Source organism: Cololabis saira, chromosome 9 (genome assembly GCF_033807715.1).
Source record: "Cololabis saira isolate AMF1-May2022 chromosome 9, fColSai1.1, whole genome shotgun sequence".
Lineage (NCBI taxonomy): Eukaryota > Metazoa > Chordata > Actinopteri > Beloniformes > Belonidae > Cololabis > Cololabis saira.
The window spans coordinates 30,268,564-30,294,328 of NC_084595.1; the positions used below are offsets into that span (position 1 = coordinate 30,268,564).

Sequence of the window (25,765 nt, forward strand, 5' to 3'; positions counted from 1 at the left end):
ATCAGTTTGTTTAGTCTGCTGATGTCTGCGACCTTCACCTGCCACTTCCCCAGCATGTGACGGTGAAGAACACCAACTGGAACTGGAACTATAACGTTGGCCTATAAAACCGCATGTTGATAACTTAAGGTGGTGTTTGTTGGTTTTCATATAACTACAGATCCATACTGCACTCATGTTGACTCCTGGGATCCTGTGTCATTGAAAGAGTTTTACTTAAAGGATATTGGGATGTTACTTAAGTAGTTCTTATCATTTGGTGAGTGGTTCTCGTGTTTGTGTTACTGTGTGAGTCCTTGTTTTTATAAGCTGATAATGGGAGCAGCCCTGATATCAACTGCCTTTATAATGTTCTGTCTTGAAACAGAAGCAGAACTGTTATGTGTTTTACTTCCTCGTTTTCTTTGTTTTCTAGTTAGTGTTCATGAGTTTTTTCCCCTAAGTGGTTTTACCCGATAGTGAGCGTAGATAGCGCCACAAAGTCTTTTACAAGGCCTCTTAAGCCTTGTGGGGCTTGATGTTTGGCTTCTGGTGGCCACAGAGGTAAACCATGTTGTATTTTTGATTTCCTATTGGCTCGTGTCTTGTGGGCATTCTGTGAACTTCAACTATGGCAACAGCTTTTTCCTCTGTGGTGTAGTAAATGATTGTTGAGGACGGGAAAGTATGGAATTGTGGTGTAAATTTAGCCTTGGCCATTTGATTAACTAAATCTATTGATGGATGGGCCTGGGTACCGAGTGTGCAAACTGATATTTTGTTCCTAGAAGATTGGCTCTGGTGTTACAAAGACCTGTTTATCAGAATCGTAAGGATTAGTTATCAATTGTGTTGTTTAAAATCAGTATGCATCCCTGGTTCTGTGTCATTTCTTGCATCAAGATAAATGATATATTACCATGACTTGGATGACAGAGACTCTACGTCAGCATATTGCTGTGCTTATAATATCCCTTTAGTGTTCCTTTATCTGCCCTTTTTCTCCTTCAGATCTGACATCTCCTGATCTGAGATGGAAAATATGGAAAAACACTGAACTTTTCAGCAGCAAATTTCAAAAAGTCATTTTTCTATATAAAAGTCAAATATAGGGCAGTACAGTGGCTCGGTGGTTAGCACCTTGCCACAGAGAAAAGAAGGTTCCTGCAATCCCAGCAGGGGTCTTTTTGTGTGGAGTTTGCACATTATATTTGTGCTAGTGTGGATTTTTTTCTCTGTGTACTTCTGCTTAGATACCTCAGTAGGAACAAGCAGATGGATGGATGGATAAACCAAATATCATCATAGAGCCCTAAATCAAGCTCTCTGATCAAAAACTATATCTACCGCAGTGTCTCAAAAATGATGCCTAATTTTGATGTATAGCACGGTATACATTAAGAATGACATTTTTGAGGTACTAACTTCTCAAAATTTAAGCTTAGTACACTGAAAAAAATAAATCTAAGCGCATGTAAATATAACATATTTAAATCTGTGATATTAACAATTAAAAATGAAGTTTGTTGCTTTACATGAATACATCTAGATTTGAACTTAATCAGCATTTGTTCAAAAAAAAAGACATTGTGCATTTTTTCCTTAACAAGCAGTATTTATGTAATCCCAGCAGGTAATCTTTTCATTTACACACAAACAACAAGCAATGATCTTGTTGTATTTACTTTTCCTTTAACAATTTTAATCTATTGAGCAGATTGACCAACGTTTAGATGAAACATGCTTTATTTGTTTAAGTAGAACACCACAGTAAAAAATATCTTGCTTGATCTACTTTAAAAAAAATTAAGGCAACTTTTTCGCATGATATTTTTATGTAGATCAAGAAAGACTAGTCTTTGTATAAACGACTTAATTTTTAGTATGTACAAAATTAATTTGCAAGTAAAGTCAACTTAATTTTTTAATTATTTACTAACTTATTTAAAATAAGTAAACCTAACACAATTAAGTTTACTGTACTTGCAAAATGTATTATTTACATACATAAAATTAAGTAGTTTATACAAAGACTAGTCTTTCGTGATCTACATAATAATCTCATGCAAAAAAGTTGACCTTTTTACTTTTTTAAGTAGATCAAGTAGAATATTTGTATCAGTGTAGGACGAGAGGTCTCACTATCACTTTTTCTACTCCTTGTAGACTTGCAAACATTCAGTAATGTTTGTAAATCCACGATTAGATATAAATCTATATATATGAATATATATAAAGCACTTTGCTTGATGATAATAGGCTGTACGGTTTTCATAAGACTGTGCGGAGGATTAGTGAAGGGTTGCTTGTGGGGATCCCTCAAGGTTGATTTATGGTTCCGCGTTACACCAACGCAGAGCCTACGCTGTAGGGTACGCGCACGCCGTAACCCTGCGACGTAGATCTGCGTCGTTTTAACGCGGGACCATAAATCAGGCTTCAGAGTCGATGACACTCCTCTCCCCGCCTCCCTTTCTCCTCACAGAGAGAAAAAAAGACTTGACGTGGCAGGAGGCCCGGACGTGACATAGCTGCTCATCATCTCTCCTCCTCCTTCTCGTCGGGTGGATTATCCTCCGACATCTGTCCGCAGCGGTGTGGAGGAGGTGAGTGAGGAGACGCTCCTGGACGGGAGGATGTGGCTGCTGCTGCTGCTCAGCGCGCTCCGGGGCGCCTCGGCCTATGATGCGGACCCGCACAAGCTGGACGGGCTGGCGAGAGCCAGGGTGGAGGTAAGCCGAGCTCCTTCTGCTGATCACTTGTTTTCCATTGTTTAAGAGGGCGCTCAGGCTGTGTAACAGCAGCACATACTTCAGCACAAAGCTCCTGAAACTCTACCCCTCTCTTCGTGAAAGACCAACCCTCCCCACCCACAGGGTGTCTCTCTGAACACCAAATTGCCAGAGTAACTGGATAAAAAGACACTGTCTGACCCTATTGTTGTGCTTGTAACCAGTACTCGAGTTGTAAAAAAAAAAGGGGGGATGGTGGATTTTATCATATGGGGACAGATAATTTGTGCTGATTACAAATAATATAATATATTATAAATAATAGCACTGACCAAAACACCTGCAGAAATACTGCAGGAATGACATAGGTAGCAGTTAAATGCAGCCTTCTGTAAGCTGTAAATATCCACTGGGCTTACATCAAATACATCAAAACACAACAATAAAAAACACTGTTCTGAACTTATCAATATGCCTCTGCCCTTCACAGGATAAGTAACATGGATCACTGCAAAAACTCAAAATAAGAATATTTGTCCTATTTCTAGTTAAAATGTCTCATTTTAGTAAAAAATCTTATTACACTTAAAACAAGACTCATCACTGGAAAAAAACAACAATTGTCACCTGTTTCAAGTAGATTTTCACTTGAAATAAGTAGAAAAATCTGCCAGGGGAACAATATTTTTTTTGCTTGTAATGAGAAGATAAATCTTGTCCCACTGGCAGAATTTTTCTACTTATTTCAAGTGAAAATTTACTTGAAACAGGTGAAAATGGTCAAATAAGTTATTTTTATGGTGTTATTTTTCTGGTGATGACTCTAAATGTTGAAATAGCAGTAAAACCACATTCATTGATGAAATGACATAAGGGATGGAAAGAGGGGATGGCAGTTTTACAGGGGGGATGATTTTTACTGTTTTTATTTCAGGGGGGGATGCCATCCCCCCTCTACTCCAGTACTGCTTGTAACACCCCATACTTGCAGGCTCAGATTTCTATCAAAAATTAGGTTGGACTTCACCCAATAAAAGGGTCGTTCTGAGTCTGAGAGGTTTACTGAAAAAGGTTACCCAAACAGCACAGCATTGGTCTATAATTTTATAGATATATGCATTACACATTGCATAAGAAATATAAGCCTCAAGTAACCTTACTTTTCTTTTACACTAGCACTGTCTGTGACCATTTAGTCTAATATACTGTCTCTTTCCAGACCTGTGGTGGATGACAGCTGAATCGGCTCGTAGAGGTAAGTTATCCCGTTGTAATCAACAGCTCAAAAACTGACAATACCTGCCAGTCAGAGGCAGACCCAAGCTTAATCCCTGCTTAAAACTGCTCATTCTCTGTTGAAATATTTTATGTCCAGGGATTCATTAATCCGCAAACAGTCACTGAAACCAGCTTGGAGTGAAAAACATTAATCCTAGCCTCTGTCTGCAGGTCAAGGCCTTCGTGACCCAGGATATTCCTCTTTAGTATCCTTTGACTTCCAATACATGACTGTTACATTGTGATCAACACAAATTGTACTCTGTTATACTCTTAAAAGTCCTTGACTGCCACCACCTCAGCCATAACTTGGTGATGAAGCACATTCCTGGAGCTGATCCTGAGCTTGTCCTCCTCAACCACTATTATGAAGAGCTGGATGTAAGTCACGTTTGCCAAGTTAGAAATCTATTTATTGTTTTTTGTTGCTCCTTTTACAAATAAGAAAAATAAAAATGTATGCAGTTCCGACTCTGCATTGCTGCACTGCCCTCCAAAACCCTCCAAAGCAGCTGAGGATGCCGATTGATTGCGGCAGTTAATGCAAAATTATCTCAGAATCAATCTACAACCACTTCGGCTTAATACCTTTAAGCACAAGGGTCACCACAGCAGATCATAGTCTGCACATTGATTTGGCCCAGTTTTATGCCGGCTGCCCTTCCTGACGCAAACCCGGAAGCACAGGGTGAGACAAACAACCATACACGTACGCACACATACACCTACAAGCAGCTTAGAATCATCAATCAACCTAACATATGTTCTTTGGACTGTGGGAGGAATCTGGATACCCGGAGAAAACCCACACAAACACGAGGAGAAAATGCAAACTCCGTACAGAAAGACTCCTGCTGCGTCCGGGAGTCAAACCAGGAACCTTTTTGCTGTGAGGCAACAGTGCGAACCAGTGAGACACTGTGCTGCCCTAAAGGAAAACATGAGGATCGCGCACCCCAGCAAAATGTACTTTTTTGAGCAGAGAGTTCCGTGAAAAAAAAAGACATCTCCAAGGTCAACATCTGATCAAACGATCTCCAGGAGGCTTTTGTATCCGTTTGTATCAAAGAGCTGCAGCCCCAACCACGACCCCTATCTATTCAGCTGACACGGGGCACATCAACTAATTTGAAGTCACAACATTAGTTTTATTTTGGCTCCTCACGCGCTTCAGCATTTAATTACTGCAGCTTTTATCAATAAAGCAATGAGGGATATTTTCCAAAGGAAATTACATGCATGTTTTTTCTTTTTACATAGCACACATTTATTTGATGCAGTTAATATAAAACAAGTAACGTTTTTCTGTAATTAAGGCATCCAACTAAAAACAGAGTATGCATCTGATAAAACATGCAGTAAATGTACAAGTTGTCACTTAAACGTGTGCTTCCTTCACAGCGGATTGCTCTGTCTGACATGACGCGCTTTGAAATTAATGACCTACTGAGGGAACTGGGTTTCTACAAAAAAGCTGAACCAGAGGATGAGGTGCCGGAGGAGTTCCGCTTCTCTCCTGCCAAAGACAGCCCATTCAAAGATGAGCCCACCTACAAATCCTCCACCTCCTCTCCAGACACAGAGGACACTTCCTTAGAGCCTGAAGCACAAGTCCCACGCAGCGATCTCTAGGATGCAAGAACAAACAGAAGTAGCAGCAGTAACACGATGCCCCAACGTCAGCGGGTTACTGCAGCTGATGACGGAAATGTTTGTAATTTCACAATAAGGCCAGCTGATCAAAGATCCACCTGCTGGGGAATGACAAAACCCTTACATTCCCCTGATGGGCTTTTAAAAGATAAAATCTGATTTTGCACTTAAACCCAATAAGCCATTCTGTGAGTGATTTGTGAGCGTTTTATTAGTGGTCCATCATGCGTACGCTGTCTTGAAAATGTTTCCCCCTTTTGATTCTTCTGTTTACCTGTAATTGCTGCCATCCTGCTGTGACACTGAATGAAGCCTCAGGCTGAAAAATCGCCCAAATGGTCTGAGGTTGATGCTACTTGTTTTAGTGGGTTGGACTGATACACACAAGACTCAAAAGGAAAAAAAATAATAAAAACTAAAAAAACAACCAGTGAGCTTTGCTTCATTAACTGCGGATATTCTCCGTTATGCTTCCAGCTGTAGGTTTGGAGTTGCAAGTTTTCCTCAAGTATGAAGGTAACCAGAAAACTACAGTGTTTTATGAGATATTTCAAAAGAAAACTTCTAAAACAAATTCATTTCTCATATTGGTTTAATTGTTAATTCACATTTAGCTGTGGTGCACAGAAACATGAAATAATACCGTGTTTATGCTCTTATATACACACACTGGCTCATACACACTCACTGCATTGTGGAGGTTTTTTTTCCCCCTTTTCTTTTTTTCAGTTACCAGAAAGTGGGTACTTATAAAATAAATTCTCAAAAATCCACCAAAACAAAGCTTTTAGAAATAAGTTTCATCAAAATATTCTCTGAAGCCAACTTTGAGAATCCTCTCCAAGGGAATCTGAGTTTTACATGTGAAATAAAAATCTTGACTTACAACCTTTTCTTAGCTTAATATCGATAAATATACAATTTTCACGCCTCAGCATCGTTCGCGCATGTTTTTACTGAAAGCCGGCTTTCAAATGGAAAGCGAGTCCAATTTGCTTCACAAAATGCTGTGGCAGTTTCAGCTTATCAACTTACTTTACACAACACTTTAAAGCATAAATGTACACACTAAAATAACAAAAAATTGTCTTAAAAAAAAACTACTGGAGCATTAATAAAGAGCTGTGTGTAAGTGTGTGTGGCAGGGCGATGCAGAGGTGTGACGTGACCAGACCGTTTACATATCTGCTGCTTAACTTAAAAAAATGACAATAAATTAAAAAACTTTGAGCAAAAAGAGTTTGAGTAAATATGGAAAAAGTACCAAAATAGCAAATGATGCATATGTTAGGGTTAAATTTTCCTTTCACATGGATTTACCAACAGAAGTGCTCATAAAATTACAAAAAAAAATTACAGAAGCACAGCAGAGAAATGTCAGTATAAATACTTTAAAAGCGGAAATAACAAAAAAAGACCCCTCCCCCCAGCCCCCCACCCAATTCTGTTTGTAGACGAATACAGTAACAACTCCACACATTAAAGCTGTTATGAAGCTGCTTGAAGTGGGTCAAGTTCCAAAAGTTTCAATAAACCTGAAAAGGTCTTTTTTTAAACTTAGCCCTCTTTTGTTGGAAAAAAAGATTTTATCGACAAAATCAGTTTCTAGAGGAAACTTAAATCATGAATATGCATCGCCACTGCCAACAAATATGATAAAACTGAAAAAGACACACACACACAAACACACAAGCTTGTCCATCACAGATGTTCAACTAATTGACTCAGCCTGTTGGAGTGGAGGTGGGGAAAAAGTGTTGTGGAGGAGAGTTTGGGAAGGGGTCAGGACTGCTGAAAATAGAGGAGGGAACGCCCATCCGCTCTGAATGTCCTCTGACCACTGGTCAGAGGTCAGAAAGGCGGCCCATCTTCAGCTCGTATCTGCGCAGGTGGTTGACCAGAGACTGTACGTAGGTGAAGACGCATTTGGAGTCTGGTTTATTACCCATGATCATCATGTCTTCCACTTCCAACAAAGGCATGCAGTTGACGTGGGTCCTGGGGAACAAATGTACAGGAATGAGTGGATGAGACGGACGAGGAGCAGCAGAAGATGATCAGAGATTGATGTTGAAGGAAGATACTTTCACACTTCAAAGTCATAATGCCTGGCCATGGCTATTCCTAAAATACTCAAAGTGTGTGTTTTATTTTTTGTAGTAACCAACCAAATGTATATTACTATTCGGATACAAAGCTCATTATTTTCCCATTTAATTTTTCTTTAAATAACTCTTTGAATAGCCCTTTTTAGGAAGGCGTTATAAAAGTTTTCAAATAAACTTTGGAAAGGAAGTGCATTTCAAAAGTAACGGTCTTGATACAATCTGATCTATGAAGGTAAGTGGCCACAAGGTGGCACCGTCTCCTTACAATATAAACCCTCAAAGATGTCCTACACTACAAGGACAGAAACGGCATGGAAGTGAAGAGAGAAAAGAATACCAACATGAGCTCTGTTTCATCAGTCAACTGTAGAAAAAGGTTAGCCTGCACTTAGCTATTAAAGTGTCTTTAAAAGGCTTTACATGCCAAGAACATAAACACTTCACTTGTAGCCTCACACTTTATCAAAAGTCAGGGGACAACAAAGCTTTTTCCTTCTCTGCTTTGTTTCTTAACTCTTATGTTTGAAACATTGCAATACAGCAGTTCCTTTTAAAGTGTTGAACTGCAGATCATCCTGGCTGTCAGCCTGGACCATAGTCTGGTTATGCATGCACGCACACACACACACACACACACACACACACACACACACACACACACACCATGTTTGGTGCTATGGACATGAGGAGCATCAGATTAACATGAAGCATCCGATATTTAAATAACCGTCCAAATGAGGCTCTGTATGGTTAGAACATGGAGTTACACACACTTCTCCACCTTTGTCTGTCAGAACCAAGGCGAGGTTCCCTCAGAAGCTTGTACTCTGTCTCACCAGTTTTAGTTTTAGTCGGGGTGCAACTCTAGGAGGAATTTTTGGTTTTAACCAGGCCCTTCGTCACCAGACCCCTGTAGAACTCCTGCAGGTATGTGTACACACACTTCCAATCCGGCTCACGCATCTTCACCATGTCGTCCACATCCAACAGCTGGGGACAATCCACTAGTTTCCTGCGCCCATGCCCAAAAGTGAGGAGGGTGAGAGGAGAGGATGGGAAGAGAAAGAAGGAGCCAAACAGAGAAGAGATGACAGACAAGAAAGAAGGGATGAAGAAAAGATTACAAACAGAGAACAGGACAGAGGGGTGGAAGACGGAGAAAAAAGGTGGGGGAAAGAAAAAAAACAAACGGACAAAGCCGTGAGCAGCCGATAAAAAAAAGTGAGAAAACAGAGAAAAAGAACACACAAAAAAAATAGCAATATTACATTTTGTGTTCACAAATGTCATGCTTCATAAACAGTACAACACATAAAGTCTGTGGCAAACAAAACAGTGTACAATGAGCATCCGGAGATGCTCATCTAGTCTTTTTGTTTGTTGTTGTTGTTTTTTCCAGTGCATTAACTTTTCACCACATCAAAATGACTTTGCCAGAAATGCAAGACACTGTGAAAAAACAACAGTTTTGACAAACAAAAACAAAAAAAACAACCATATATAAAACACTGTGGCTTTTTAAGAAAAAGGAAAAAAAAAAAAGAAAACACACTTGTGCACAGGATGGTGTGTGTTTGAGTGTGTGTTGAGATTTCAGATCACAACATAGTGTTGGAAGGATCTGCAGTGTCTTGGGAAGTGAGTGATGATGCAAAACAAAAAGGTGGGAAGATGGAGCACTGTGGTTGGGTGACAGTCCAGTGCTGAGCGTCGGAATAAAGAAAAAAAATACAAAAATAAGTAAATGAAATCAGCAGCAACATCATCCTACTGGGAGCACATGAACACACACGAGTAACAAGGTGTGAAGCAAGAAGTATGGGAAAGAAAAAAAAACAGAAAGAAGAGAGATGTGGAGGTGGAATATATCAGGCACTGCTGAGAGCCTGTTTATTAATTTTTTTAACCTGTTGTTTTATGGATGGGTTTGCTCATGGATCTCTGATTTAGTGTCGCTCCTTATCACAGATGACAGACAGAGAGAGGAGCTTTACAGGCAGTTACTGGAGTAAAATGTGTCTCACTCAGTTTTGAGGGGGGCTCGATACTCCTAGGAGAGACATGGAAAATTAACACTGATGCATCAGTCCAGGAAGAAGGTTGATCTTCTAGACTCTAGTACATGCTGGTTGAAAGCAACACGTTGATTTCATTTTACAGATAAAAATAAATGGAAAAAAAAAGTCTGTTTATAGTGTTATGAGTGTGCTAAAATAAAATGGATCATATTCATAAAGAGGAGTGACTCCTTCAGCTGGTTTCTCTTCGTGCTCTTCTCTTCGCCAAGACCACCTAATCCAAAGCTCAGAGCAGCTGATAAGGTTTCTCCTTTCTTTAGTTAGAGCAGATGTGAAGGCAATTACGTCTTGTGTGTACTCACTCTGCAGCACTAAAGGCCACCTCGAAGTTTTGCCTGCGGTTGCTGGGGCTCAGGGAGTCGTAGTCAAAGGCTTCAGGGAAGAAACTGTGCACCAAGGCACAGAACGCCATGCCGTTGCTCCAGCTAGAAGAAAAATTCTGGATCTCCACATGCTGAGGGAGCAGGCAAACACAGCAGATACAGAGGCAATGATAAATCAGAGAGGACAACATTCCCAAAGTAGGAAAATATTATGTCAGGCCTGCGTCAGTTGCCATTTTTATGGCCGATTGTTAGAGATCAGCGCTGAACACACAGAGGAATTTGCTGTGACTGGCTAGCTCACCTCATACGTGCGTGTCTTGGCTCGACACCAGTCCAGCAGCATCTGCTTGATGGAGTTTGCGTTGGGTACACCAAAGCTGGTGGAGCGCTGGACCTTGTTTACTTTGGCAACTGCCTGATTTCCAGGGCTAAAAGAAAAGCCAGTTCTGTGTTAATATTTACATGCTTTGACGTGTTCCTTTCCTACCTGTGATTGCTCTGCCCCTCAGTTTACCCTTACCCTCCTTCCTTCTCCAGCTTCTCTATCATGGCTTTGCGAGCCGACATGGCAGATGTTTTCGGCAGGGTTTGGGCTCTCATTAGTTCCTTGCGCCTCTCTGCCTGCCGTCGGTCCATAGCACTGCTGCCACCTCGAGTGGACGTGTCGTCCTCGCGATCAAACACGCTGAGACCGTGACAAGTGAACAATGTCATTTGTAAGACATGTTATGACAGGGTTTATACAGCAATCCTTATGTTAAATTTAATACCAATTTAATACCTTTTTCACTACCTTCAGATTTAAAAAAAAAACTGTCACAACATTAAGTGTTAATCATGGACCTTTTAACATTAATACAGATTTTGACCTACTGTATAGAACACTATACAGAACAGATTTATAGACTCATTGATGTTGACCAGATGTTTCACATTTATTTCACTTTGTGAATGACAATAAAATAGACTGCTTAAAATGTAAAAGGTAAAAAATAATACCAATTTAAAAAAAAAAAAAACCTCTGACAGTGAATTTAACACTTTTAATGACCTTAAATTTGGCAATTTTCATTTATCACTTTTTAATACTTTTTAAAACCCCGCGGAAACCCTGTATGATTTAAGCAATGTGTCGATGCTTCATCACCAACCTTCCGACTTTTCTGCTTGCATTAGAGGAGGAGGAGGAGGAGTAACTATATGATTGTGCCTGGACTGTTCCTCCTGAAAACAAAGAAACAGACATATGAATTATACTGTGTTATTATTACTGTGTATGATAATAAAAGATATTCAGGGAGAAAGGTAATGACTTACTGTCTGTTTTCTGCACATAACTGGTCTCCACAAGTGTGCTGCGTGTTGATCTGTTCCCATCATCTGAAAAGACAAGTACAGTGCTTCATGCTTCATTTTTTTTATCCAGTTTTGTAGTTTTTCTGCTTTTGTAAGATGCTTTGTATATTTTGGAATTGTGAATAAAAATTAGCACTAGAGTGACTTGAATGCTTAATACAGGCTCAAGAGAAGTTTAGAAGTTCAGGATAAGAAAGGCAAGGAAAACATACCAGACTGTGTAAAGCGATTCGTCTTGGTGACTTGGCTGAGGGTTGAACCATCTGCTGTTTTCTCCACCTTGCTTATCGTCACCTCTCCCGCCCCGGGCCCGGTACGAACTTTCTGCACGCGCTCTTCTCTCTGCTGTCGTAGCTCCTGCAGACGAGTCTCACGTTCTTTTTCCCTCTGGTCTGGGGTGGAAGAGAGGGCGAGAGAGGTCGTGTCAGGGAGAATTACAACAGGACCTCCAGGGCGGAGAGCAATCCATTCCACAAGTGTTCCCACGCTCGTGTGAAATCTTTTTCTCAACACACAATCATAGGTGAGCGGTTAAGCAGGCAAGCAAAAGCTGTGAAATAACGTGTTCACAAAAATATCACACACTAGAAAGAGGGAAAATATTCTTATTGTGCTTTGTGGAGAAACTGCTACAAATTTAGAACTGCCCCAAATACTTGTACTTGAACTACCTTCACCTTTTGTCTGATACTAACATTCATAATGTGTAATCCTGTTTGATACTTGCCCTAATGTTACAGCAGTAAGGGCAGACTTACAAAAACTACATAGAGTACGGCAGAGGAGGCACTGATTCAACCGACGGGAAAGATCAGGCACTTGAGGCAACTAGTTACCTCGTAAAACCAAATGTCCTCTGAAATAAATACAACTGTAAATGTGGAAATGTTTCACGAACAATGTTAGAACACTGAAACACATGACTCATGCAAAATTAACGCAACGCCTTCATCATCCACCACAAGTGAGAAAATTAAAATTGCAGTGGTCTGATAAAGATGGGAGGGTGCAACCAGAAAAAACAAATCCAGACAAGAATCAATTATTAAAGCGCACTGCACACCACCCGTCCTACCCATTTCCTCTTGAGAACATCCCAGCATGGCCTCTGAGGGCAGAATGGATACAGTTTTATCTTTTTTTTTTCTCAATGTATAAGCAGAGGAAATGAAAAAGAAGAAAGAAATGCATATTTGACAATAAACAATTTGTGTTTGCCTTTGATGATTTTAAATGAAGAGGGAAAAAAAAGCTTTCAGGTAGAAAGAGATAAAAGTTCTATTTTTGCTTGTAGGTCACCTCTTTTTTTTTTGCGAAGATCTCTCATGGCTGCCCGGATCATCTTCCTCTCTTCAAAATCTTTGGATTCATCAAGCTGCAAAATTATTTAAAAAAAAAAAAAGAAAAGGAAGGTTCAAAGGGATGTTGTTCCTTTTAAGCATGTGGTTCTGAAAGTGCACTGCAAACACCATGAAGAGCTGAAAAAAGCTCTCTGAACATGTTGTATTCAACTCAACATGGTGTTTTAAATTTAGCACGTCCAGTATGAGGTCACGGTTGTGGAATACCATTTTATCTAGAAGCTCTTCATCCTCGATTGCAGTGAGCTTTTCGGCGGTCAGTTTTCCAGAGCACTCCACGGATTTGGCTTGAGTGTTGGAGTCGTTGGGGGTGGCAGGGACGTGACACGCCACCTGAACAGATGATCCAGCTGAAAACACTGGCTCATTGGCAACAATCGGCTCAGTCTCCATCTGCAGAAGAAGGACAGCAGGAGCAAAGGCCATGAAAGTATTAACCTGAGTTGCAAAGATTAAATGTATTGTTTTCATGGATTTTAGAAAGAATCTTGTGACCCAACAGAGCTCAGACTACAAGCTGCACACAGTGTAATAGAAACTATTTATTCCTCAGAAAATACTAGTTACTGAATGCCTGCAACAGACTTATGGTTCAATGCTTTTGTTGAAACTGAATCCAGGTTCAGATATAGCTCAGACAGTTGGCCCCATCCTTATCCACAGTTGCTTTTGCCCTCCTCTCAGACCGGGCCTCACGAGGGAGGAACAATGCCCTGCACAAGCACAGAGTTGATCAAAAGGTGGGCCCTGGGTAAAAGAGTTTTCTGGAGTCAGAGTTCTGACCCCCATGGGACAGGCTGTACTGAGAAGCCCTTGACCGATGAAGAATGTTTTGGGACACAACACGGCCAAACAAGAGGTCTGAGGCAGCTGATGGAGGCATGTGTGTGTCGTGAGAAACTTGCAGATAACCTAAGTGCTCAAGTCAGGTTTGATAGAGCTTTAGGGTTCCCTTGATCACTGGAATCAATGCAGAGCAGAGTGGCAACAATATTTTTGTTAGTTTCTGCTTTAAGGTGTAATACAGTCACTCAGAATGGAAGAAATGACTCATACTGGACAAAGTGAAATGTAGTCACATAAGGTCACAGATCCATCTGCTGGAGGGATTAATACAACAACCCACTTATTGAGATGGCTGATTGGCAGATGCAGCTGTGTGCAGGATTAGAGTGTACCGTAATATGAATTGGCTGATGCTGCAAAACACACAATATCCCTAAAATCTTATCAGTGCACATACATGGTTCGTTATGGGATTTCAAATGCATAATGAGGAAACAAGCCTAGAAATTAAATGGTTATCCTGACAGACCTGAAACTGTGCTTCATTATCTACCTTACTTTTATGCCATTCCTGTTCTGAAGACAGAGAAGTAAACTCTCCTCATCATTGGTTTGTTTTTTTTACTGAGGGTTTGACACAATCTCCAAGAAGCTAAAATGTCCTCAGCAGCTCTTTCATGCCCTGGCTGGACCTTTGTCCTCTCCGATTACTTTCCCCAAATTTCCTCTGTACAGAAACATACCAGTGGCAAACCACAGACCAGAACCACTGCAACTGTTGAAATGCAATCACTTTGTCCTCTACACTGAAAAGTAGTCACACTAGACAGCACAGAAACATGACACTGAGCCAGGACCCATTAAGACAAACATGGCATTGCATGTTTGGAAAACATCTGTAGGAGACCACTTGAAGTCTTCTACATAAACACCGTACTGTATATCAATACTGACTGACAGATGTGTTTTTTTTGGGTCAGACAGCATCACTGGCATGGCACTTAAAAATCATGACCAGCTGATCCACAGGCACTTGAAGCAGTGGAACAAGGGAACTCCAGCTGTTGAAGAGGCATATTTGAATGCAAAGGGGATACAGTCAGAAGAACTCACACTGCTTGAAGAAATGTTTGCCATGAGAGATGGAGCAGAAAGGGAGCGGCACGTTGCAAAGGTTGCTGGGTGAGGAACTGATGCAGGTTCTGACAGCTGAGGAGGGCTCGTCTCAGCAGACGCACTAAGTGAGCCCTGAAAGCATGATACAAGCTCTTGGAGAGCGCTGGAGGAAGAATCCGAGGGAGTGCTGGTTGAATTTTCATATGGAGCTTCAACTGCAGTCTCTGGATGTGTGAACAATGAAGTATTATTGGATGTTTTTTTAGTCTCACAGGGACTTTCCTCATCAAGTTCATGTTCTACAGGGGAAGGCAGTCTCATCACCTTGCACAATGCCTCCACTTGCTTCACCACTCTTTCCTGCTCATTTCTCAGCCTAAGGTTCTCCTTCTGCAGCCTAGCAATGGCCTCGAAAAGAGGAGTCAATTGATCTGCTGCCTCCTCCAGACGAACATCCACTTGTTTCCCAAAGGCTTGCAGGTCAATGTGGATCTCCTCCACAGCACACCGCAACGTTGATTCAAACTTCTTCTCGCAAAATTGTTCCTCTTCCTCATCAACTTCTGCCTGAGCAAGAAGATCTCCAATTTCTTCTTCCAGGCCAGACTCGGCACACGTGCTACCTGGGCTGCCCAAAGTCTCCTGAGGCTGTGAGGCTGGGAGAAAGTCCAAGTTCACCCCAGGCATGGCAGTTCAAAATGTCTCACAGTTTTCTTAGAAATGCCTTATTAGCCCAAATCCACCCAAGATTCAGAGAATGTTTGGTTTCAAGTGTAAGATCACAGAATAAAAAGGTTATGGCCTCTCTTACAACAGTAGAATCTGTTTCAGAGACTTTGAGAAGCAACCACCGTTCTTTATACCCCCAGCAATACCCTCCTCTTTACAGGCACTCAACCTGGCAGCCAATAAGCATGCAGGGAGTCTGGTTTCCCAAGCAGCCCCCGCCCGTTTATTTCCTGTGACCCGACATATATTTATCTCCCACCTGACTATTATTCCACAAAGCAACACTCTTAGTGAGAAGAGCAAGAGGGGGTACAATTTAGAAAATTCCCCCCTCCCACTTCAACTCTCCCTTTAGTTAGGCCTCGTCCTTCACACCTCGACTGGAAGGCAGCAGGGGTTTAGATGTGGCTTTAGGCCAGGCCTGTGTTGACAGAGTAACACATCACTTTTTCTCTCCTCTTAAAACTTGCTTCCAACAAAAAGTGACTGAGTCTCGCTAATCAGCTCAGTATTTTCCCCCAAGACAGTGACGAAAAGTCAATTTTAGTAGGAAGATGCTTATATACTAAATATTTATGGTTATGGCAGAGCAACGTGAGTTCTCCGTGAGAATGAGCTGGGGTCCAGTTCCCAACAGCTGTAGGTAAGAACGTTGGGGAAGGACGTCACAGTCTTCCCAAGTTTGCCTTTGGACTTACTGACAGATGAGCAGCAATCCAGCTGCTCCACACGTGGAAGCTTGAAGTGGTGCAGTGTTAAACATGGAGTGATGACAGAAGTCTGCGCATGTTCCTAATCTTATTTTTTGTTTTTCTTTGTTCAAGTACCCTTTTAAACGTATACTGATACATCCTGACTGTCAAAAGCATAAACAGGACAGCGTACTTCATTGTGTCTTACAACCACCACATTTGACTTTTATTTCATTGCAAACAACCTGAAGGAATTTTATGTTTTTCAATTTGAAAAGTCTTCCTGAAAAATACAGAGAAAAATATGTCTTTCATCACATGCTGCTCTAAAACCTCAATGTACTTTTTTGTGTTTATGCTGCCATCACACAGGGGTCAACCAGCTTTCCAAAGCTTTTCCCCACAACGTCACAGATCTCGGTTTTTGGGGTTACTTTGCACCGAATGATGATTACAACCACCTGTGAACATCAACTTCTTGAAACCGCTTTTTAAAACTTAATTACTATCCTTAGATTTCTATCCTTAGACTTTTAATTTGTCGCAGGGCTGAAATATAGTAACTGATGTCATATAACAAATTTATTTGATGGGAAAAACATGACATATTGTGGGTTCATACTATCTAGAATCTAATAAAAGTCAAAGTAAGTCAAGGAATCATTGCAATTTTTAAAGGGTGATTCAATATAACCCAACGTTTTCTATTTTGATGTCATATAAACTGAGTTCTTGGCTTTATAATCAATATTTGTATTTTTTTTGTAATATATGAACATATTGCATTTACAGTCGAGAACAATATGTCAGAGAAACAGTTTGGACTTTGTAGGTTTTACAGGAAAAAACATTATTTTTAAGACCATAGTCTTGAAGCAACACCTGACTGAAGGAAAGTGGGTCAACCTCAGGACACTGCTCTAGTATTACCATGAAACAAAGCACAGACACCACCTGACAATAGGCTAAACCGAAAAGGAAGAAAAGGAGGAAGTCTGTGCAATTTCCCCAAGCGTGCAAGCTGTATCTTTATTACAGCAGCAACGGGTGTAGCCGTTTAAACGCTCACTGTGTCATGACAATACATCTTTGACTATTTTCGGCCTTCTGCTGCCATTTACACGAGTTTCCAAAAATAGCGTTACGCCAAATCCAACACGACATAAAAAGAGGACCAGATTTCAGTCTACAGAATAGTCAGGATTGTTGGAAAGCAGGTATTAGATTCCCTGCTGTGTGACATATGTGAACTGGTCACGTAATAAGCACGTCATGCATCATCAGCTTGTAAACAAAAAGGTCTTTGTCTATCTGCATGTCAGTGAGACAATCAGTCAGTGACCGTTAGTTTTGTGTCCATGTTCAACACAATAGCACTTGGCCAATGTGACCTAGAACTTGGCAGTAATCTTTGTAACTTCAGGAAAGACTGACTGTACTGTCATCACCATGGATATAAAATTAAAGCATTATTTACATTTGTGTTCAAGGTCGAGTGCTGGGATTAGCATGCACTGGCTGCTTACAAGCCGGAGCAGCTGTGATAACAATAACTAGCTGCTGGTCTCACCTATCTAACGCTAAAACACAAAGAATCTCGACTTATACTTATATTTTTTTTTCTTTATTATAAATATGATGCAGCAACTTTGTGGTTTCTTTCCATTTTTATAAATATCGAACATTTGAAGTGACACTGATGGGAATCCAGCCATCAGTATCAGAATGTTTAATTAGGATTAAAAAACAAAAAAGAGTAAAGAGTAAGTAAGTAAAGAGTGGAGGTTGTAAGTACTGAGGTTAGACCACCAAGAAGAAGCACAGACCACCCAAATGGATCAGAGTTTCAGACAGGAACCACGGTGGCATAGAAACAAACAGCGCCACCAGTCTGGAAGAGCGGGTTAAAACTCCCGTTATGCACCGGTCATTGGCACTCTCTACTTGCTATAATGAACATTTTCGCCGTGGTGAAAAGGCTACATTAATATGTGTCATGTGCCCTTCTCACAACTTCGCACATTTAATCAATCAGCGAGAGTCAGATAAGAGGTCGTCTCTGCATCTCCACAAACTCAAAGACAAAAACAAAGGCTTATGGTTCATCAACGAAGGCATTCAAGTCAGGCCTACACAATTAAAACGCAGCTGCTGTTATGTCCTTGTCTGTGATGTTGGTGGTAACACCATGCCTCCATGACTTTGCAGTATTATAAATGGCAACAGTGTTAAACTCCATCGGACACTAATGAGAACTACATTAAAACCTAAATACAGGAGTCTGATATGAAAGGCAGCATATAACCTGTACTCTGTTGATGGTTTTGCCATGTTTAACATTTTTAATAATTTTACAGCATTTTCAACTACTAATATTTTCACCATCAATTCCAGTGCAGTTCTTTAGAAATAATTTTATACACATTTACATTTGAACTTTGCCTGCACTCTGTACCACCACAGAAAATCAGTCACAGAATAAATCTCATTTTCATCCAAAATGTTGCCTCTTTCTTGTAAACATTTTTATTTTTTAAAGCCATTGTTTTATTATTTTTTAACCTTTGTAGTTCAAGCCTTTGTCTAAATGACTGAGACATTCTTGACCCAACACCTTAAATCCACCCTGCAGCCACGTGGAGCCTCCTCCCAGCGCTAATTAACCAGCTCCCTGATCCCATAACCAGATTACCTCTGCACTCTGAATGCACAGCCATTAAAAGAAAGAAAAAAAGAGTAAACAGGACATTGCTTAGCGTTTCCTCCCTTTCTCAATGCCCTTCTATCCATTCATGATGCCGCTCCTTTCATGGAAGAAAGACAAGTTTAAGGTATTGGCACAAAAAAGAGAGCTAAGCATCAATTTGGGAAGTGATTGGTTCGTTTCCCTCTCTACTAATCCTCACAACACACGAATCAGACCAACCAATCACAGAGCTTGCCGAGTTACATCTTTCAGAGCAAGAAAGAAAGATGAAGGGACAAGACTTTTGTCAGCTTTAGCTACAGCGCATGTGGAGTGTAACTGCTGTGGATGAAGACAAGCAGGTGTTATTTAGGAAAACATTTCCCTGATAAATCTCAGATGACATGGACTGCTGAGAGAAAAAACAGGAATGCCCAGAACACCTCCCTTCTTCTCACTGTCTCTTACACATACCTTACAAGGACAGATGTGACTGGCTACCCACTCTGTGTTTGATAAACACTGTTCTTCCCTCCTCTCCCTCCTTTCCACACACTCTTTCCACCCTTCATGTTCCTACCCCGCTTGATTTTAAAGCCCCTGTAGGTCACTGCCCAGACAGGGACACAGCAGAAACACCGGTAGATGGTAAACTGAGATTAAATAAAAAGATTTAAAAGCAAAACACTAATTTCAGTTTTGAATAACTAGAAGCAGGTTGGACGTGAGGATTTCTGTGGAACCTCAGCATTTGCACACTGTACCTTGGTGGAGGATCCAGAGGAGAAGGTAGATGAGGTGATCTTAAATGGAGTCGCTCTAAGGCCGAGAGTCAACTCTGAAACAGATACAGAAAAATTGATTTGTAACATTATCTATATGTTATAAGCTGGGGTGAAAAAGATCAACCCTCAAAGAGTAAGGATGTAATTAAACCCATCTGCTTAATCTTGCATGATGTTGGAGGGAGTCATTGCATTAGCTGCTATGGTGTCATAAACAACACAGACACATGTCTAATGGAAGACGATTGAGGGAATTTACATGGCGCCAACTTTACCATAAACAGTTTTGTTCATTGGTCTTTAAGAGTACACATATGAATTTCCCTCTGATTCATTACTTCCCCCATCCACAAAAACATGCACAAAAGCTCCATCATAAAACACATGACTGATACAGCAAAGCTTACATTTACAAGTCTTTATAGTGCTTTGGAGGGAAACCTGAGACACAGCCACAGGCTGTCTTTAGTCAGACAGGCAGGTTCCCAAAAAAGGAGCTCAAAACCATTAAAGCAAATTGTGCTGAAAAGAAGCTCACAAAATCATCCCCTGGAGAGTTCACATAGTGCATGCTGGGTGTGGGGGAGGGTGGGGGTTACTGTAAGAGATGAACATTGATCTTGGACAGGTCCAGCTTTTGTTTTAAATAAACAGTTTGTGTTAGAGATCCCAGCTGCTGAGAAGAACAGAAGCCTGAGAGATTGTAACTGGACAAAGTGCAACAGCAGCTGGAGCAGACTTGCTCTTGACATGGACTGATATCCATGCCACCCATGTTCTGTTTCACGCAACTAATACATCTTGTGGGTGGTTTATACTCTGCTGACATCCCTCAGCTCCTAAAGGACTAAAAATATAAGAGTGCAAACATCTACGCTGCACCACTTAAACCCTACCTGTGGTTCTTTAATAGTCAGTGTTTTACATATTTTAGTAAAAAGCAAAAAAGCAAAAAACAAATAATAATAACAACTTTTATATTACTATTTCTAGATAACAACTACATCCTCAAAGGCAACTTTATGTTTACTTTAAGAGTCAGTTCCCCTCCAACTGGAAAGTTGCCAGATCAATCCCTGGCTGTGTCACATGCAAAAGTGTTCCTGGGCAAGACACTAAAGCCCACAGTCAGTCATTGCCCAGCCACTAACGGTGCCCAAGCCCGCATGAATGGGGAGAGCTGCATCAGGAAGGACATCCAACGTAAAACCCTACGCCAAATCAAAATGTGGAGCACAATGCTGTGGTAACCCTACTAAGGAAAAAAAAAGTTTGTAAAATATACATTTGCTCTCTCCATTGCTTGATGTTACTGCTTGTCATTTTTTGACCATGATATTGAAAAAAAATGTTTTTGTTTAATTTTTGACTTTTTTTTTTTTTTAAATATACACAGTAATATATGTATTTGCAGGGAATATTAAATAACCATAATCATACGCAACTGTTTTAGGACTAAACACTTCCAAGATATTAAAAAAAGGTATCTAAAAGATAAACTGTAACCCCTTTTTACACCAAGTCACCAACACCAACAAGCTGGTTTCCAAAAAACATTTTCTCATTAGAGACTCATGCTAATTAATGGTGGCAGTAAGTGTGTGTTGATTTATTTAAATAGAGGCGGACAATATACAGAATAAAAGAAACAAAGCATTGTACTGCTTGGACAGAGAGGCATGTTGATTCACTCTGTAACAGTAAAGCTGTTCAGTTTGGAGTGGGAGGGCCAGTTTTCCTTCTCTACTGTTGAACAGTGGCTTTGACCGCCTCCACATTGAGATACTCTATAACAATGAACCTTTAGTTAACAATCCAACTCATCTATCCATGTTCTTTGCTCACAAAAGCCCTCGTCATCATCCCACTTGTGCCAATTCCTTGGTACTGATAACCGCCCACAATGACTGGGATTTCAATGACAATAGTACAAACAGCTGCTAAATTCAGACTCTTACTACCAGAAACTCAGTGGGACACAACTGGACAAGGTTGAAAAGCTTCAAAAACATGTTTTGCTGCTGTAAACCTGTTGTTCCTACCTGGCCTTTGCCCCAGGGTGGCGATGCGTGGGGTCATGTTGGTGATGGGTACTGCGTTGCCTCTTGATGAGGTGGATGTGGTGGTGGTGGTGGTGCGCCCATCCTTGATCTCAATTGTCAGAAAAGTCTTCATGTCGGGGTCTTCCTCTCCCTCAGAAACCTTGGTTCCAGCTGCTCTCCCTGGGGTCTCGTCTTCCTTTGACTCACAAGAGTTGTGCACATCTTTTTCATCTGAAAGCTTCGTCCCGCCCATGGAATTCTGCGATTGGTCGGCTAAGGACAGAGTTGTGTTAGCCACACCTCTTGACTGAGGCGTAGCATGGCTTTGGGATGCAGAAGAGGTGTAAGATGCCGAGTCTGCACGTGGCTTTGCTGGCCGGTCTCCAGAAGGCGCAAGGGATGCTGCTGTATGTGTAAACAGCTCAGTAGCTTTGAAGAAATTTGTTTGGCTGCTGCCAGAGGTGGTCACGTTCCTCAGAGGGGTTTTCTTCAAAGCTGGAACATTTGTGCTCTGGCTGGATTCCGTAAACTTGCGCATTCGATCACGAACAGAGTTAGTGCGGTTCAACTGTTCCAGTATAACATCTTTCTTCTCAGGTACTGTAAAGACAAAGAAGAGAGTTGAAACAACAAGATTATCAGATAAAAAGGGAAAGTCAAAGGAGATGAAAAGCCCAGATCCCCTTCACTGTTCAGGCTGAAGTTACACAGTTATTGCCTTTTGCTCACATTATCTTTATTTCAGAAGCTAGATCCCAGCTTTGGTTTGACTTCTTAAACTTATGATTATTTTTCCTCGTTTCATTTTCTATACTGCTGACAGGTGATGTGTCTGACACGTGAATGGAAAAAAAATGCTGGTGACTGAGGTCATACCAGCAAAAGTAATAAAAAAAAAAAAGAGTATCTATATATTTCAGTGAACAAAAGGTAAGAGAACTGTGTGCTTGAAGCAACACAAGAGATTTATACGACTACATGCTCATTCCAAAGCCATCTGTCTTGTGAGGAGCCCTACAAAGGTCACACTAATAGAGTTGATAGTTTTCTCAGCCTTTGGTCCAAGGGGATATGAATCCTTTTGCAAAAGTGTAGAGTAGAAAATAAAGTAAAAAATCTTCACTTTAAAATATCATTTTCGTACCAGAATCCTTTGCTTTGCCATGAAGGAAGGCCAGATTGCTGTTAACCGTCATCTAAAAAAGGGGGAAAAGAAAAACAAAGAAATATCTAAAACAGTCAGTAGAAGAAGTGGATGAGCTAAGAGGTCGACATGTTCTGTGCTTGGATTGACAAACTCAGAGCTGCTTTTCAGACAACTCCAAGGTTAACAGGACAGCAGCGCACATTCATGAAGTGCTGGAGTCTACGCATCTACACCATCGACTGGTGTTTTTCATCATCCAATGTTTGTGTTTGAAGTGACACTGGGAGAATCTGTTTTTTCTTGGTAGCATGAAAGCAATGCAAACACTCAGAGGTCCATCGTGTCAATGGACCGCTGAGTGTTTGCATTGCTTTCAGAATCTGAGTACATTTCAGGGAACAATAAAAGAAATCCGGGATCATCCCTAAGTAAACACATTTTTTGGAGTGACGCAATGGCTTCGTGCCAATCCGCGTCCCCTAGATGGAAGATATATTTCAACAGTTATCAGTTGGCGCAAAGCAGAAGGTCTGCTTGTATACATGTTCTCAGATCTGTGAGATGAAGGGAGACAGAATCTCTGGCATGCAATCCTATTTATCCCTCTCTGGCACCAGGTGAGGCTGACACACAGATGAGGTGAAGCAGAGGCCATCAGGTGCACAGTTTGTTTGGGTAACCAAGTAACCACGTTGTAAAAGGTTAAACAAACCGAATAGAAGCCAAGTGTGGTGCGTTTATGGATGCTGTTGGGACTTGGATTTCACTGGCAAATGGAGTTGTGGAGTTTCTTGTCAGGGAAAAGTAAAAGAGCTAGAGCTGTCTGTAGACTTGACTGTGGTAGTTCAGCTCAGCACCCCACTCTAGTGGTGCAAATATGATAAATGCAGAGTACTGGAGCTGTTCTGCAAACCAAGACTGTCATACACATGCAGCAGACGACAAATTAAAAACCCTAACACCATTGTGTGTCTTACATGCCCAGCTGTAGCACGACTCGGGATGAATTCCAGTCGTTAAAAAATGGCTTAGGCAAGCAAATGTTAATATAGCAGCAACGCCTACGCATTGTAATTTCAGATTCACTTTTATATCGACTTGTCTTGGCCTTAAAGTTCGGTACCACTTTTAGTTTTGTCTCAGATTGTTTTGGATGTTCTAGTCTAGCAGTTTTCTGTTGGGTCTATAAAAAAGATCCTTCCTTCTTATGTCACCTGTTTACACAGCACTTTCAACATAGAAAGACATCCTGCATTCACCTGATAAAAGCAGTGTGTACCCCACCTTTTGACTCTGGAAGTCCCTTTTTCCCTTGGCACTGCCATTGAGCAGGCCGTTGACAGGATCTTGCCGAGATAAAATGGCCCCATCCAGCTGGTCCTGGTCGAAAACGTTGTCTTGAATAGACTGAGTCTGCACGCAGGCTGGACCTTGACTTTTATCCGTTTCTGAATCTGTGCTGCAAGTTGAAGCACTTGTCTTTACTTCCAACTCCTCCACTGGACCCTGTTCCTCAGAGGACATATTCACGCTGTGGTCCGATGTCACAGAGTCCGTCCGTTTCCTTGACAACAGGTTGATGGTGTCAGAAGTCCCAGAACCCAGACGGGGTCTGACACCTGAATTGGAGACATCTGAGCCCAGTCTCTGCCTGGTGTGAGACAGAGAGCTGATACTTTTCTCTGATGCACCAGAGTCTAGGCGGCCACGCTGGGAGGAACTCTGGCTCTTCTCTGAGGATCCAGAATCAAGCCGGGCTCGGTAGTTTGAGCCCAGGCTCTTGTCTGAGGTCACAGAATCCAGATTGGACCTGGAGAGCACAGAGGTCCCGCTGCGGTCTGAAGCTGTGGAGTCTGACCGTTGACGGTGAGACAGAAGCAGGTCAGTCTCTGTGGTCACAGCTTCTCGCTGAGGCTGGATCAACAGCGGCTCGGAGGTTTCCTCCTTTACCAGGTGATCAAGAACTAGCACCATGTCTGAGTTGGAGCCTGGGGGGAGAGTAAATAAGTAAAAGATGAGGGGAGGGAGAGAGAGAGAGCTTTTCTGATTTTCATGTCACACAATTTCTTCCACTCACATCAAAACTAAACCAAAGTTAAGTAGGTTTTACCATAGGAGATCAAAGGAAGCATTAGGTGGTCATGTCTGAACTGAACTGATGTAAATGAAATACTTCCGCAGTACTGGCGCTGTAGGAGAGGCCAGGCTAGAAAATGTCACTCTGGATCATGAATGAGGCATGTGGAGTCATGAGGGGATGTAGACATTTCCTCTGGACTGACCTCAGTTCCTGAGTGAGATTTGTGAGGTGGATGTGCGTTTAAGAAGAAGGAGGAGGTTTCACAAGTGGAGAAGGGGAGGATGTGCCACAACCATAGGTGGTAAGCAACAAGGGGTTGGGAAGAAAGTAGAGGAAAAAAAAAAAAGAAACTCAAGAAACAAGTATTTCCCCTCCCCTCCCCTCCCCTCCGTCTAAGCTCCTTCTCTCAGGAAACCACACTCCAAACAACAGAGGTGCCCACATCCTCTCCCTGTGATAGTTTCTACCTTCAGCACTCCATGTTGGTGCCACATGATCTTATATCTGAGGTTGTGAAGGGACCACAGATCAAGAAAACAAGCCAGGAGTGTATTCAGTTGCTGCAATGCATACACAGAAACGGCCCTAATTTGGGGCTCTCCAAGTGTGTGTGTTTGTGATTTCCAACCAAAATCAAAGAGCGCAACAAACTCTTTCAACTTTCAAGTACATTGGATCCAGGGTGAACATTCACAACTTCATTTAAAGCAGCTGATCTTTATTTATTCATTACTGCATAATACCCCCCCCCCCTCCCCCCAAAAAAGGACTTCATGAAATTAAACAGAACCCGTTTATGAAATTACTTTTACTTACATCGCCATAGAAACT

General features: G+C 41.4%; 2 protein-coding genes across 7 annotated transcripts in view; one reads left to right on the top strand and one right to left on the bottom strand.

The window, feature by feature from the left end:
* Window positions 1-2,464: 2,464 nt before the first annotated feature.
* selenom (selenoprotein M) lies at window positions 2,465-6,078 on the top strand. Its single transcript, XM_061729195.1, has 5 exons — window positions 2,465-2,711; window positions 3,931-3,966; window positions 4,161-4,195; window positions 4,292-4,370; window positions 5,391-6,078. Exons 1-5 carry the CDS (start codon window positions 2,616-2,618, stop codon window positions 5,619-5,621), a joined length of 477 nt encoding a protein of 158 aa, XP_061585179.1. The 5' UTR covers window positions 2,465-2,615; the 3' UTR covers window positions 5,622-6,078.
* Window positions 6,079-6,216: 138 nt separating this feature from the next.
* The window catches only part of smtnb (smoothelin b), a 45,871-nt gene continuing 26,322 nt past the window's right edge, over window positions 6,217-25,765 (bottom strand). For 2 of the 6 annotated variants that reach the window (XM_061729187.1, XM_061729191.1), the window contains 14 exons: window positions 24,139-24,842; window positions 22,852-22,903; window positions 21,708-22,307; window positions 19,645-19,718; window positions 13,079-13,264; window positions 12,810-12,885; window positions 12,586-12,618; window positions 11,723-11,902; window positions 11,472-11,534; window positions 11,306-11,378; window positions 10,675-10,839; window positions 10,456-10,582; window positions 10,131-10,282; window positions 6,217-7,640 (listed from right to left, as the gene is read on the bottom strand). In XM_061729187.1, coding sequence (XP_061585171.1) covers window positions 7,487-7,640; window positions 10,131-10,282; window positions 10,456-10,582; window positions 10,675-10,839; window positions 11,306-11,378; window positions 11,472-11,534; window positions 11,723-11,902; window positions 12,586-12,618; window positions 12,810-12,885; window positions 13,079-13,264; window positions 19,645-19,718; window positions 21,708-22,307; window positions 22,852-22,903; window positions 24,139-24,842 — 2,639 coding nt within the window. In that variant the 3' untranslated portion in view covers window positions 6,217-7,486. The other 4 variants (XM_061729188.1, XM_061729192.1, XM_061729190.1 and 1 more) reach the window with 4 other exon arrangements.